Consider the following 11,705-nt stretch of genomic DNA (forward strand, 5'->3'; position numbering starts at 1 on the left):
TTATAACTCATCTTCAGCAGATAAAAAGCAGTCACAGAAACACACTGTTCTGCTACATCAGCTTAAACTTCTGGCTATGAAAAGCCTAGTTCTGCTTTCTTCCAGGACTTTTTTCTTCCCTATGGAGTAGCAGTGCTAGCGACCCAAGCCTGTGGCATGCATCCCAGCCAGTGATGATGCTCAGCTCCAGACAGGAGGCTCCCAAGATAAACACTGATCGCAGTGAGACAACAAAGCAACCCTACACGCCTGCCTGTGCTTAGCAAGGTTGTTGTAGTGTTCCTGTTTGCCAGCTCATCGTATCTGCTTCTGACAGAAAGTTCTGCTGTACCCACAGGCCTCTCACATGTACGTTTAAATTAGACGGTTGCAGGATCCAGGTTTCAACTTCTTTTCCAAAGTGCTGCTCTCATCACCGAGGCAATCTGCATGCCGATCGCTGCCCTTGAGTAGCTCTTGTTCAATGACTTTGTCAAGAGCTGCCTTACCAAGAGCGGGCTGTAACTGGCAGCTCTGGGTCAAACCAGGCGTACTTTTGCTCCGAGTTAGTGAATGCTTCACCCCGTGCCACCCACCCCCAGCTCTCTGAGGCTCACATTGTTGCGGCACGACACAACAGGCGAGCAGACGCAAAACTTCGCCAAACTTCGCTCAAGCACGCAAACAGCTCGAGCTGAGTGAGGAGTACCCAGAAGTTCCTCCCTCCCCCTCGCGCTTTCACGGACCTTACAAATACCCGGCAGCGGGCTCTGCCGCCTCGCGTTTCACCCCGGTCGCTCGCAGCGCCCGGCCCTTCACCCGCTGCCGGAGGCTGCACCCGCGGCCGCGGGGCACGGGTGCGTGGCGGGGGAGGGGGCGGGGTGCAGCGGGGCTGCCCGGCGCGGGGGGCGCAGCCGGCACGGGGAGCCGGGCGCCGCCGGAGCCACGCGCCGAAGGCAGGAGCCGCGGGGACGGCGCGGGGCGGGGTGGGGGCAGGGCAGCGCCGGCGGGCGGGCGGGGGGACCGGGCGGGGCGGCGGGCAGCGGCGGCGGCGGGGCAGGACCGGGGCACCCCAGCCCCGCCCGGCCCGGCCCGGCCCAGCGCAGCCCCGGGGGCCGAGCGGCGCCGCGCAGCGCCCTGCAGTTGGCGAGGTCGATGCGGCGGCCGCAGAGCGCCGAGGGGAGGCGGCGGCGACGCAGCAGGTACTTCGCCTCTCGGGGACAGCCCTGCCTGCCCCTCGCCCGCTCTCCGCGCTGCCGGGCGGCGGGCTGCCCGAGGCCGGTGCCTCCCCGCGCCGCTGCCCGCCCGTCGGGGCCGTCGCGTCTCCTTTCGGCGTGCGGTGGGCTGGGGGAGCGGGCCCGCTCCGCCGAGCGTGCGGTGGCGTGGGAGGGGGAAGGCCCCGAGGAGCAGGAGATCCCGCTGCTGGACGGGGTAAAACCGAGGGTGGGTGCCGGAGGGGTGGCCGCTTCCGGGCGGTCCCTTCGGGGTGTCCCGTGGAGCGCGGTGGCGGGCACGGAGCGGCGGCGGGCGGCGGAAAAATCTCGAGACTCAGAGCTGAGTCGTGCCTCCCGTGTGGGACTGTCGCGCCGCCGACACGTCGGGGGTGTCGTTGGGTAGCTTCGACAAGTGTCTGTCACCGCCAGAGGTTCAGGTCGCGGCTGTCGTGCGGGTCGGCGAGCGGATTTCTGGGGTTTGGAGCGGGGTTCTTAGGTCGGGAGCGCCCGGAGCTGGTGCGGGGGAAGGAGGGAACGTGCGTGCCTGCCTTTAACGTGCGAGAGTTAAACCGGCCGGGAGCTCCTGTGTGAGATAAGCATGTGCGCTACTTGGAATTACAAAATACAAAATGATGTTTAAAATCCGGAAGCCAAGAAAAATAGCCATTTATTAAAGGCTTTTCTGAGGCTGTAAGCTGCCAGCACATTCACTTCAAAGAAAATATTTTTACAGTTTTTTTGAGTTGTCCAAGACATTGTTCTACAGCAGATGTTTGTTGTCTAAACTTCGTTTGCGTCTAGCACGGCTTAATTTCAGAGTGGAAGCGTGTATTGAAATGTGCTGCTGTTCTCAAAAGCGTTTTCTGTTCTTAAATTTAACACTACCAGGGTGTGCCTGATAAATTATGTGTTTACTTTTCACCTGGAAAGGTTTAACAAATAAATAAAATACACAAAAGTTTAGCTTTAGATACGCATTCTTGCCTTTTCCCTTTGCTGTTTTTAAAATTGTCATTGGTGGTGGAAGGGTATGGCAGTGTGTGGAAGAGAAGGGCGAACTGCAATGTGTGGTGGTGGTGGTGGTGGTGAAGGGGTGGCCAGTCTTTTTGGTCGTGTCTGTTCATGGACATTTGGGAGACAGAAAAATACAATTTCAGCTGTGTTACAGTGAGTGTACTGAATGCATAGCATCATATGTTCTTGTGGAGGCAAAATAGGTAGTGGAAAGTTCAAGTCCTGTTCTCACTTGTGCTTTATTCTCACTTGTTGCTTTGGCTTCAGGAGATCGTGAAAGCTGAGAGCAGTTTGACTCACTGTTTTGAAAATAGAAATTTCTTGTTCTTCTAGCTGTGAAGTACTCATTGACTGATGAGATAGTAAAAGCCCTCAGCTCCCCATGGAACTCTTACCAGAGTGCCCACTGGGAGCAGACAGCGGAGATGTACTGGGCATGGTTGCTGAAGGGCTTTGGCATCCCCATTATCGCAAGTTCCCTGCTGCCTCCTGGCACTGGGAATTACACATTCCCACAGGAAAATTGCAGGTTGACTCCAGCTGCCGTACCCAAGGGGTTTACCTGTGGGGAGCTGGTGAGAGGTGCAGCTCTGACTCTCTTCCTGTACGACTGTGTGGTGGGGCTGGAAAGAGCGGTGGAGGTGTGACTTGCCGTAGAGCGGGTTGAGGGGTTGTAGCCTGCCACACAGCATTGTACTTTTCATGGCACATGTGGCACAGGGACCATGCAGACCCCGGTAGACCATAGGGATGTGGGCCACAGTGGAGAGCCCCTGCTCCAGCCTGGGAGTGTGCTCAACCCTACTAGGATCGTTGGCCTCTGCAGAAGACCACACTAACTGCTGTGGAAACCCCAAAGCATGGTGGTGAGCAGGGAGATTACCCAGGAGGGGGAAATCATGGTGCTCACTGCTGACCCCAACTGCCCCTCCTCCATTCTGGAAACAGGGAGGACAGAGGTCAGCCAAATAGCTGAAGGAGGCAGCTGAATTGTCCTCCACATGACTGTGGCTCTTGACATGGTACCACTGCCTGCCTTTGAGTAACTTAGCAAATACTGTTCTGGCCATCACATCTGTGAGGAGACATAGCCAGATTGCCCCTGCACTGCTGGTAGGTTTATCTTTCTAGTGGTGCAATGGTAGGGATCCTCTGGTTTGCTTTAGAGGGAATAAAAGAGGGAATAAAACTGATTTCTGGCGGTATCAGGATCTGTGGTTGTTGAAGTACCTAACTAACCTGATGTTTAACATAGAACATACCACAGACAGGTTCTTCAGGTCCTTTTTTTAATATTTTGAGCTCAGGTACATACTTCACAGCACACGGCTAGTCCTCTGTATGTGACTGGGACAAAGATGTTTGGAGAAGTAAATTTTAGAACTGTCAGGAAGCAGCAATAGAGATATCCTGGACCTGTCTATGATACTGTCTTGTTATTACAATACACAACCAACTTTGATTTTGCCAACCATTAAAAAATGAATGTGCTTTGAGTTACTTGCTACCAAGCAGGAAGAAGACAAAAAACGAGTATGGTTGAAAGATATTACCTGAAAATGTTGCTGCCAGAAGATAATACATTTTATTTTATTGCATTATTATTTATATTAACTTTCACGTGGCTTGTGCATGATACTCATTCCCTGAGAGTCCTGACCGAATAGTAATGTTACAGCCTCCATTGCTTTGCCACTGGCTTGTCAGAGGCAAAGATTTCCTTTAGTGATTTTAAGTTTCGTGTAATGATTTTAGAGAAGAAATAATTACAAACAGTGGAAGAGACCCTGTATGATTTCTGCTGATTGAGTGCATTGTCCATGCCTTCAGCCAGGGGAACTGGTGTAGCATCATTACCTTTAGTAGAGGCATGACAATTTACAGCTGCCGAGTTGTGGCTGATAAAGCCCTACATCTAGCATATAATTTTCTTCACAGAAAGAAATGTATTTGTCCTTTGATAGACCACTATGATAATTTTGCTTGGAAAAGACTTACAGAAACATTTATTTTGTTGCACATGATGCTCTTAAATGATACGCATATGATTCTGTCAGGCGTCCATCAGCCTGGTGAATATTGCTGGTAGAGCTATCATTAACAAATACTTTTCTAGCCAAATGTAACTGTTTATTTTACAGTGGAAAGCATTTGCAATTCATATAGACACAGTGGCATTTTGTTATAAGCCAATACAATGAAAAGACTGTGATAGTTTATGTGATAACAGTGTGCAGATTGTAACTGAATTACAATTAGATTGAACCTTAGCTGAGGTGAAGTTGTTCTGTTGAATAGCTTCACTGTTACCATGCTTCAGAAAAGAGGTCAAGAACTCCAGGGTCCAGTTCTGCTCCTGGGAAATGAATGCGGTGGTTGCTGTCATCTTCAGAGTGAAAAAAACCAAGGACACCAAGCAACAACTGTGGTTCTTGCATGATACCTCTCTCCCAGCGGGTCTCTTCACCAGGGTAGTTTGGACCCAAGAACTAGAATGGGGAAATACTAATAATACCAATAACTATAATAACAGCGATAATTGGGTAAATAGTAAATTATTTTCTCAGCAAATAATTTTTAAACATCCTGAATGTACGGAAGAATTAAAGTCAATTCGCTGTGGGCTTTTTGTTGGATTACTTCTTTTCCAAAGGATGGAACCCAGGAAAAGGGAGGGTGCGAAAATTGGGTGTGGGTCATCCTTTAAATCCCTTTACAATTATCTGGGATCTGCTTTGCTCCTCCTCTCTTCTAGAAGGCACTTGAAAATACACCTCCCACTTTTCAAGTGCCCAAACCAGAGTGCTGGAACAGCAGTGGCTCGTATGTTTTTGTGATCTTAAGAAACCTGTATATAGAATCATAGAATGGACCTGGTTGGAATGGACCTTAAAGATTATCTAGCTCTATCCCCTCTTCCCTTGGTAGCCATCCTTTGAAAGTGTCTTTCATGTGTTTGGGAAATGCTTGTGACCCTTCAGTAAATAAATGGTAAGGTCAGGAGCTGTAGCTCTTAAAAGAGTTCTCTAAACTAAGATCTTTAATTTTGAGGCAATAGAAAGTGTCTTCCCATCCAGCACAACTTTTTCCTTTCCTACCTTTCCCAGAAAAAAATCAAATCATTACAAATTTGGTTCAGATGGAACCAGTTCTCTCCTCATTCCCATCCTGGTTTGGTCACCGAGCTGAAATATTTGCTACCAGTTCAACCTCAGTACATTGGGGCTAGAGCACTGATTCTCATTGGAGTATGCAGCAACTAAACTGTAACCTTTCTCGTAAAACAGTAAGTGCTTCTTTTGTCTTCTGATAGTCTTACAAAGCTGTGCAGATCTCTCCCAATGTTTGTGTATGGCAATGGAAAAAAGACATCTAGGAGGATCTGCTGCAAAAATGCAACCTATTGAAATCTGTGGGAAAACATTGCAGTTAGTCTAAGTCATAACTTAAAGAAGAGCTGAAGTAAATTGAGGACAATTAAAGCTGGTATAACTATTTTTTATTTTTTAAAAGCCCAACAATATTAATATAATATGCCTTATATACATATGCAAAGAAAAAAAAATAAAGTGAACCATAAAGAAAAGCAGTACTTAGAAAGGTGTGACTTGCTATGTTTATTTAAAAAAGGGTAGCAGAAATCCAACTACTTCGAATGGGAAGTAGAATTGATTTTAGGGTGACTGGCCTTCAGAGCATTTCCTTAATCGTAAATAGCGTAATTTTGTATCATTAAGGGTGGGAAGTTGTTTCAGGCATTGGTAACATGCACCGTGGCATCAAGACTTGATGCCAACTTTCTTTGCTGCCTTAGGTCAGCACGGGAAACAGAGACAAGCGTAGAAAGCAGTGAGTTTGCCCTGCTGCTGCTCAGGCAGCAATGGTTGGATGGTCTTTTGGTAGCACCACATGCACATAGGTCTTTCTGAGGAGTGAGCTGGCTGCTGTGCACACTGGGGCTTGCAGGGGCTGTACGCTGATCCTCACCGCTCCTCTACGCGTTGGTCAGCATAGAAATTTTGTAGCACAAAACAGCGATGAGCAGTGCTCCGCATTGCCGTTGTACTTCTGCACGGGGCTGCATCTGTGCAGAGCATGACTGACGGCTTAGCCGCAGCCTCCTCGATGCTAGGCCTTGGTGCCCTGGCATCACCAGTATCCCTCTGGGCACCTGGGCGTGTGTGGCAGCTGGAGCACCCGCGCGGGCCGTGGGTGACATGGGAAGACGGTGAGATTTATCTTGCATTTGTTGATTTTATTTTCAGAGCCTGGTTTGCGAGCCACTCTCCTGAATTAATATGCATGGCGTGCGGAGCTGTGGATACACACCGCCCGCCCAGAGGAGCGCTTGGAGGAACGTGGCTTGATCTCCCTCTTGTGGAAAATTATCGGAACTAAATTCTCGTGGTACTAAAGAAGCATCAGCGAACAAATGATGGCAGCAGTTACCATGTCACCTGATGCTCTTGTCGGCCCTCAAGGAAATGAAGAGATGGACTCTCTGATCGTATTGCATTATAATTACACAGGAAAGCTTATTTTAAGGGAAAAGGCAACGGATAACATAGACCTGCCCACTATTGCATTTCTGATCCTATGTAGTTTCATAGTCCTGGAAAACTTGATGGTGTTGATTGCCATATGGAAAAACAATAAATTTCACAACCGCATGTACTTTTTTATTGGCAATCTAGCTCTCTGTGATCTTTTAGCTGGCATTGTTTACAAAGTAAATATTCTTATGTCTGGGAAGAAGACTCTGAGCTTGTCCTCCACAATCTGGTTCGTTAGGGAAGGCAGCATGTTTGTTGCCCTGGGAGCTTCCACTTTCAGCTTACTGGCAATAGCTATTGAGCGGCATTTGACCATGATTAAAATGAGGCCTTATGATGCCAATAAAAAATACAGAGTGTTCCTTCTCATTGGTACATGCTGGCTTATTTCGATTTCCTTGGGTGCCTTACCCATCCTCGGCTGGAACTGTATAAACAACTTAGCAGATTGCTCGACAATTTTGCCTCTGTACTCCAAGAAGTATGTTGCATTCTGCATTAGTATCTTCATTGCCATTTTGGTTGCCATTGTCATCCTTTATGCCCGTATCTACATCCTGGTAAAGTCCAGCAGCCGTAATGTCACTAACCACAATAACTCAGAGCGGTCCATGGCTCTCCTTAGGACTGTTGTGATCGTTGTTAGTGTCTTCATTGCCTGTTGGTCTCCGCTGTTCATCCTGTTCCTCATCGATGTGGCCTGCAGAGTCAAGGAGTGCTCTGTCTTGTACAAAGCCAACTGGTTTATTGCTCTGGCAGTCATCAATTCTGCAATGAACCCCATCATCTACACTCTAGCCAGTAAGGAAATGCGTCGCGCTTTCTTTCGCCTGGTTTGTGGCTGCCTGGTGAAATCCGGTGTGGACAGATCTTTGCCTATTCAGCCCACACCAGATCACAGTCGAAGTAAATCCAGCAGCAGCAATACCCACAAGCCAAAGGAAGATTTCCCACCAATGCATGTTCCCTTGTATATTGCTGAGAAAAATGAATCTTCATTTCACAACGGAAACTTCTGTAAGTAAAGGACTTCTTGAGACAAGTACTCTTCTGTGGCTTTTAGATTTAAACTACAAGTGTAGTTTAAGTATTCTTGCACTTAAGTTGCAGGGGAAAACGCTAACCACTTAACTTTGAGGACTGACTTAGCAACAATCATTTGCTTTGGGTGTTCATTCAGTAGTGCACCTTTCATGCTACCCAACAGCCAGGACAGAGTCCATGCACATCTCATGACATTGTGCACCATGATGGCATTGTACGATGAGGCTGCATTTGGCGCTGCCTGATCTTGCAAGACATCGATAAAACCTGCTAGAAGCTTCAGCATTCACTAAACTCTGCTGACAATCAGAAAATGAGCCTGATTATTGCTGACTGGGAGAAAATCTCATTACTTATGTTGGTGATTATAGTTTTCTGTATGTATCTTGCTGTTATGTTAATGGCCTTATATATGTAGTATAAATAGTTGTATATTTGTACAATTCCTTATTAAAAAGTAATTTGGTAAAAGTTTACAATATGCTAAACATTGTATTGCAGTATACAGTGTAAGGTGACAAAAAATACAAAAAGATGTGTTTCAGTGGGGATATTTGAATATATATATGAAGTAGTAGCTTTTAACTGACAGATTTAACATGTCATATCAATGAAGTATTTTTATTTTTCCACTATTATTCAAACTTTTCATGTTTAGTAAAAGACAACATGACAGTTGTCACTGTGGCATTTCACAACTTATTTTAAATGAACAGTAGTTACGTAACCATTGAGAGAGGCTATATATGTTCGCTATTTAAAGTAGTTAAAATGTGACCCAACAATACAGATGTATCAAGTGTATGTACTGTTTCAATGCATATATTTTTACATACTATTTCCAATGTATTTAAAAATGTATGTCAAAAGTATGTAAATCTGTGTACATTGTGAATGCACTACCTAAGCTGAGATTCTTCAGTTCTGAAACAGAGACGTTATCATTTCAGAAAGCAGTGAACCACAACAGATCCCTGTGGAGTTTCTTCTTTTCTCTCCAGGCATTACCACAACATGGGATGGTGTTAGAAATTCTCCCTGGGAAGAAGTTCAGCCAGTGGGACAAGATCCCATTTTCTGGCAATGGGACCCTACACTCCTACCGTCTCCAGGCACTTTTGCAGATGCAGGAGGGAAGATGCAGTACAACAGGATCATGCTGAAGGGCATATCTCCAATTATACCTGACTGCTGTGTTGGATCTGGAATGAAAGCCCATTTAGTCTGGAAGACCTGGAGCCCCAGACTTACTCTTTTGAGAGGCTGTTCCAGAGAAACCTGTATGAAAACAACTTTATGTTTCATGACTGCCTTACCAGCCTCAGTACAGGATGGTGTTCAGCGTCAAAGGGATTCCATGAGACTTAGAGCAGTTAAGACTTCATAAACATCTGATTTCCAGTCACCATGGAAGTGGCCCGTGGTACTTCCATCAGTAGTACTTTATGGCTGGAGGTTTCAGTGGAGGTTGATGGGAAATTCTGAGACTAGTTCCCATCATCTTTCAGTAAGAATGTAAGCATCTAATTTGTTATTGGGCTCTTTCAAAGGTTTGTGTTTAATGTCTCAAATCACACCTTGCCTTACGCACAATCAGAAGTAGTTGAGGCTTTTTAAATACACAACCTGAAAGAGCTCATCCTTAGCTTTACGCTGGTCTTAATCATTTAAAGCAGCAGCATTAGACTTTTCCCAAGTACGTACAGTGTGTAAGTTGTGTAATCTGTGTAGCGAAAGCCTTTAAAATGTAGAGGTTTTCATTGTGATTATCTTTTACAAGTTAACAGTCTACTTGTGAATGTTTTATGCTGTTAGAAAAGTGTAACAAAGAAAAACTGTATTTGAATGAAATAACTGTGAAAAGGAGTAGTAAATATGAAATAATTTCTACCAAAAATGTTGAAAAGCAGTGCACTTAGAGAAGAAGCAAAAGCTAAATTAAGCTAAGCATGATATAACTGCAGATACAGGCTGGGTCAGCAGCTCTGTAGAGTTGTGAGAAATAGAACTGGTAACATTGCATTGCCATGGCTTGCTTAGGTGTTTAGATCTTACAGTTCTATTTGGCTATATTTTCAGTGTGGAAGTTCTCCCCTGATGTTGTGTCTTTGAAAATTGCCAGCTGAAATAGTTGTATATGTCTAAATGTTAGTTCACAAGGTGGTGGCACGTGGCAGTATTCCTTGCTATTGTAGAGCATTAAGGCCTTAGCAACACAATGGTTTGAGTAAACGTTGTGACTGACCCCACACCAACTCTCATGTCAAGGATGTTACATGATTCTCACTATTTAGGTGAAAAGAATAGCCAAAGTCCAAGAACGTGCACATAAAAGTGAGTTTTAACATCTGCATTCTAGCCTTAGCTGTTGTCAGAGTTGATGCAAGGTACAAGTAATGCAAGAAACTCCACTGTTGGAGGCCATGTGATTGCATGTCAGTGCAAAAAACTTTCACTCTGCTTTTATTTCTTTCTCTTACTGTGGAGATGTGGGGATATTTTGTTAGTTCACTACCCTACTGTACTTGAAGCAGGTTCCTAAGATTCATGGTTTCACATATAACACTGATAATAAAATTTACAAAGTACTTATGACTGAAGAGTAAAAAACTTGCAGATACAGTCTTCAGTAGGTACGTCCCACTGGGACGTATTAGGTAAAGCACAGATTCTGGAAGATTTTAGAGCAAAATTTTTAAGCAGGACAAGGCCAGGGCTTAACAGCAGCAGACGATAAACAACCAGGAAGATGTCCTGTCCTTGAAGGTGGAAAAAAGAGAATAGCTTCTTTCACCCTAAAATACTAGAAAATTCTTTCAAATATATCTCAGAATCCAAGCTTTTTATCATCTAGGCTGACTTGAGCATATAAGAAACTGAATTAGGTCTCCTTTTCCCAAATGGTTTTACATGGAGCAAAAGCTACAAAGGAGACATAAGATTTCTTTTATTTTGTTTCGTGAATTGGAATATTTAGTTTGCCACTGGGTTACAAAAGAAATGCATATCAAACCACCTGAGGAGAAAAAAAAAGCTTTCACAAGATGCTTTCCAAGAGTCTTTTATTGCCAACAGTCTTACGGAGTATTTTCAATGCATTAGGTACTATAAACATTTTGAAAACTTTTAAATAAATCTCAAACCTTTGAACCAAAGTTGTTGTGTAGCAGTCATTTTTAAAAGTATTGTCAAAACCGGTTTTGGCCTTCTATGGAAAACATGCGTTTGAACTCTGGATGTCCTGTCAGAAAGCAGTACTTGCGGGAAGGCGCTGCATCCGAAGGCGGTGGGCTCTGCCTCTGCGGTCCCTGGGGCTGGAGGAAGGCTTTGCTTTTGCCTTCCTAGGAGCAGACTTGGTCCCTTGGCTTACCTGCTCAGAGAGCTGTCTGCTCCAGCCGCACCACACATGGCTGCTCCCTTGGAAAGGCACATTTTACAAGGAGCAGCTGTAATTGGGGTGTCCCGCTGCCTGCAGGGTTTGTAATTTACAACTGCTGTCACAAGGAGATGGAAAACAAACCTGTGCGTAAGGTTCCAGGAGCCAAAAAGCTGGGGTCCTGAGAGCAGCCGGCCTGCTGCTGCTGAGTGGCTCCCCGCTGAGTGGAGACGCGCTGGTGTCTGCCCCGCATGGTGCCATCTAACCTGCCAACACAACCAAGGGCATAGCTCACCCTCTTGACTTTGCTGGGAGCTGTGGACCCCACAGCTGCCCCAACACTGGGAACGCTCCCTTCTTATGGCAAAACTCACGGGCGACAGGCATGGCAGCAGTGGTCAGGGGCTTCTGCTTGGCCACTGTTGAGCCATGAGGCTTGCAGCAGCCCTGAGGCCTCCTGGCACCCGAAGTGCGCTGGAGGCACCATGCAGAGGCAAGCAGAACCAGGGTGGTGCCCATGCTGCC

General features: G+C 46.1%; 1 protein-coding gene across 3 annotated transcripts; it reads left to right on the forward strand.

Annotated features, from left to right (window-relative positions):
* Window positions 1-692: 692 nt before the first annotated feature.
* Window positions 693-10,959, forward strand: S1PR3 (sphingosine-1-phosphate receptor 3). 3 transcript variants are annotated; one of them, XM_005435915.3, is made up of 3 exons: window positions 693-836; window positions 6,473-7,777; window positions 8,806-10,959. In XM_005435915.3, the coding sequence occupies exons 2-3, from the start codon at window positions 6,640-6,642 to the stop codon at window positions 9,189-9,191; spliced, it is 1,524 nt and encodes a 507-aa protein (XP_005435972.2). In that variant the 5' UTR covers window positions 693-836; window positions 6,473-6,639; the 3' UTR covers window positions 9,192-10,959. The 3 variants fall into 3 exon arrangements, with proteins under 3 accessions (XP_005435972.2, XP_055555694.1, XP_055555695.1); XM_055699719.1 differs by lacking the exon at window positions 693-836 and adding an exon at window positions 1,017-1,181; XM_055699720.1 differs by lacking the exon at window positions 693-836 and adding an exon at window positions 1,223-1,422.
* Window positions 10,960-11,705: the final 746 nt, after the last annotated feature.

This window comes from Falco cherrug, chromosome Z (genome assembly GCF_023634085.1).
Source record: "Falco cherrug isolate bFalChe1 chromosome Z, bFalChe1.pri, whole genome shotgun sequence".
Lineage (NCBI taxonomy): Eukaryota > Metazoa > Chordata > Aves > Falconiformes > Falconidae > Falco > Falco cherrug.